We start from the raw sequence: 3,617 nt of genomic DNA, 5'->3' as shown, positions 1-3,617 counted from the left end.
CGGTTTTCGCTGTCTTGTTGCATGCATGGAAAAAATAGCCAAAAAAAAAAGGAAAGGTTGGTTGGTTGGGTAAAAGCCATTGGATATTGTTAGTTAAAGACGTTTGACAAGGGGTTAAGCTGCGAGCTTAACTCTTTTGATTGCTGACCTTGTCGCGGAAGTTTGAAGCCATTTCGGGATGGATTTCATCGGCCGGAAAAGCCACCTGTGTGTTGTTGTTTCGCACAGATTATTTCCCACATCCTTAAGAGACTTTGGTAGAAATTATGTTAATAATATAAATTCCTATATCACTCTCCGTGGATTCGCGCATGATTTTTTGCGAAAAATGACCGAAAAATGAAATGTCCAGGTTTAAATGTCAATCGAGTGGAAATTTAATAACGAGTTTGGAAATGTATGACAATCCATATTTGGATCAATATTTCCGTTGTGTCGGCCGAAAAACAAATTATTTTTGTGTTGAAAATTGGAATCTGGGTTTTTGGTAAAAATATGGATTTTTCGTTTTTGTTTTTTTGCTGTAACTTGGCTAAAAATGGTCTTACACCAAAAATGCAAACTGTTTTGAACAGATAACAAAATAAGAAATAAATCCATGACACTTTCCGGGTGATATTGTAAAAATAAAATTTTCGCCAATTTTCAATTTTTTTATAAGGGGGTACCTCATGATTTTTTACGAAAAATGGCCAAAAAATAAAATGTCCAGGCTTTAATGTCAATCGATTGGAAATTTAGTAACGAGTTCGGAAAGGTATGACAATCCATATTTGGATCGATATTTCCGTTGTGTTGGCCAAAAAACTGTTTTTTTTTGTTCAATATTCCATTTTTAATAATTCTATACTATATCTTTAATATCTCTAAAATTGGAAGAAAAAATCGATAAACTCAGTATTTTTATAAACCATATTCAATATGGGAATAATGCCATGCAATCGGCATTCCAACTAGATAATTTATTTAGATCCAACAAACAAATAGAATCGACACTTGGTTAAGCCAGCATCGTTGGAAAAGTGAGGGCCAAAGAATGAGTGTATATAGATTTTCGAGTGTGTTATTATGGGGATCTTAAGTCCTATTTCCAGGGCTGAATGGCTGCGCTGTTTCGTTCCGATCGCTTGTTCATAAAGGCAATGGTGAGATGACGTTTGGCCGGCGTCAATCCAGGCTTCGATTGCTCCGGCTGGCCCATCAGAGCGATGCTGCCCAGGCTGCTGTCCACCGGAACGGAGCGGAATCTTCGACGAATCCGCGGACTGGAGTGGGCTCTATTATTATTATTCTTGTTAATAATATTCTTGGGTGGCGGGATCATGATCCGCTCGCTGGTGGCGATGGGCTGGCGGCAGCGTCTGTCGTTGGCCAAACGCTTCATCCGCGAGCTCACGCGCTCCACAGAACGATGATCCTGCTGCTGCTGCTGCTTCTGCTGGGTTTCCGGCTCCGACTTAATCCTCTGAGGTTGCCATCCGCCGCCGCCCCCGCGAGATCGACGAAATACCCCCGATCCATTGCTCAATGGCTCATCGATGGCCTCTTCGCGCAGCAAATCCCTCATCAGACGCTCCTGCATTCGGCGATGGTGCCTCTGGCGACTGGTGAAAATCGGAGCGCGTCGAGATTGTGGAATCTGAGTTAGAGTTTGGGTGGCCGTCAATCGTTGATTGAGCTTACGGCTCTTTTCCCTGAGCAATTGGTACGGCGGTATGCCGACACCGGCATTGGGAATCTGCGTAGCACCGGCGGCGCCTTGAAACTGATAGGGCGTGTACCACGGAAAGTTCACATTGCGCATTTGGCGCCCAACGTGGGACGTCCGTTTGCCCTTCAGCTTTGCTGAGCTTTTAATGGCCTCCGCCACCTTGCTGCTCCTCGCCGATGGCTCAGATTTCTCCTCCTTGCCGGACTTCTTCTCCCATTCCACATCGATTTTGTCCAGTCTCTGGGGTTTCATAGGTGCCTTCTTATTCCTCAGCTTGGCCACCTGAGATCCTCCGGAGAGTCGTCTTCTTCTCAAGCCTCTCACCAGCCAGGGCTTCTCGTAGCTCCGTCGCAGCAGGGGCAGCCTCTTCTTCAGTGGCCTTAGCTTCAATCTGGTCTTGGTCTTTTGAACTGAACTTGTTTTTGTCAAAGGTTTGGTAGCTGAGTTTCTGGTGTCGCCCGCCTTGATGCGTTGATGGGAGGCCTGACGAGTCCTGGCATTGTTTCTCCTCGGAGATCTTTGCGAGGGAAGTGGTGACCCCGGTCTGGTGACCGAAGGTGGTGACCCCGATGGTTTCTTAGGCTTCGGCTTCTGGCATTTCTTCTCCGGCAGATGATTCTTCTCTGGCAGGCAATTCTTCTCCGGTAGACTATTCTTCTCCCGCAGACTATTCTTCCCCTGCTGACTGATCTTCTTATCCAGGTTGCCAGGCTCTTGGCTCTTCTTCGCTTTCACTTTCTTCGGAGACTGCGCCCTTTCTGCTTTCTTCTCCGCTGCAACCCTGGACTGCGAAGAACGGAGACGCCTGCGCGAACGCTTGGTTAGCGTGGAAGGAACATGCAAGAGGATCTCCCGCTGTTCACCATCGTGCGGCAAATGCGTGTCGTCGATGATGACGCCGTTCAGACTGCGACGACCTGCATCCGCCAGCTGGAAAATGGTGGTGGAGCTCTTCCTGCGACGCCGATTCTTCGGCTTTGCTTCCGTCTTCTTGGCGGCCGAAGCTTTCTTCGCAACGCCACTTGCAGGCAATTGCGGCGGTGAGACCTTCATCTGTAGATTTACCTTTGAGCTGAGGGGATTCTTCGATCGATTTCGTATGGCCATAGCCGCACGCTTTTTCGCCGAACGCGGTTCGTGGAGCAGGAGATCGTCGAAGGCCTCCTTCGACTGGGCGATCAGCTGGTGGAAATTCAAGCGATCCGGCTTCGCAAAGTACATGTGACCCTTGTAGTCGGCCACCTCGCCCAGAGTGTGATGCTCGGCCACCACCTGGGCCACCACTCGCTTCATGCTGCTCCGGTTCAGCTTCAGATGATTGGCCACATTCCGGGCCAAGGCCTTCAGGGCGCCACCGGAACCACCCACCTGCGGTGAACTCCAGATACTCTGCTGCATAACTCTTCTAATGGAAATCTTCGGCAAATGGAAATCAACGGGAACAATTAATTTAAACCGGGAGCCAAAAAGTTCTTGTTCTATTCTATTGTGTGTGTGTCTTGTAATTTTGTTTTCCAATTTTTTCCGATTTTTTTTGTATTTTTCCTGTCTTTAGGCTTTGAAGTGTGCTGTAAAAATGAAAATCGTTGCGTTTACCGGAAGTTTATCAAGATATGCTAAAAGCATTTGGAAAGTCTATATTACAAAGTATTTCTAGTGTCTAAGCTGTTGTATAATTCCAAGCCTGCTGATTACCTGTTTTCGTTTTCCTTCACTCTTGGGGTAATGTGTTTATTAATATCTATCGAAATGTAGAAGAAAATTTTTAAATCGGACTATGGATTAAAAAAATATGAGCAAATAATGAAATGCAAGCAGTGCAAGCAGTTCATTTAATCCTTTTAGTTTAGTAAGGGGTATCTGGTATTTCATTTTTGATGATGATGATTAAAAATGTATGAGCAAA

At 46.0% G+C, this 3,617-nt stretch overlaps 1 protein-coding gene across 1 annotated transcript; it reads right to left on the bottom strand.

Annotated features, from left to right (window-relative positions):
- Positions 1–898: 898 nt before the first annotated feature.
- LOC108060285 (uncharacterized) lies at positions 899–3,364 on the bottom strand. Its single transcript, XM_017145926.3, has one exon. The coding sequence runs from the start codon at positions 3,107–3,109 to the stop codon at positions 1,085–1,087; it is 2,025 nt and encodes a 674-aa protein (XP_017001415.2). The 5' UTR covers positions 3,110–3,364; the 3' UTR covers positions 899–1,084.
- Positions 3,365–3,617: the final 253 nt, after the last annotated feature.

The sequence above is a fragment of the Drosophila takahashii genome, chromosome X (genome assembly GCF_030179915.1).
Source record: "Drosophila takahashii strain IR98-3 E-12201 chromosome X, DtakHiC1v2, whole genome shotgun sequence".
In the NCBI taxonomy this organism is placed as follows: Eukaryota; Metazoa; Arthropoda; class Insecta; order Diptera; family Drosophilidae; genus Drosophila; species Drosophila takahashii.
Note: the sequence above shows the minus strand (reverse complement) of the source record. Positions and strands in the feature narration are given on the sequence as shown.

What these genes read in the sequence shown, in the direction of transcription:
- LOC108060285 (XM_017145926.3), bottom strand. Translation starts at nt 3,109, where the DNA reads ATGCAGCAGAGTATCTGGAGTTCACCGCAGGTGGGTGGTTCCGGTGGC.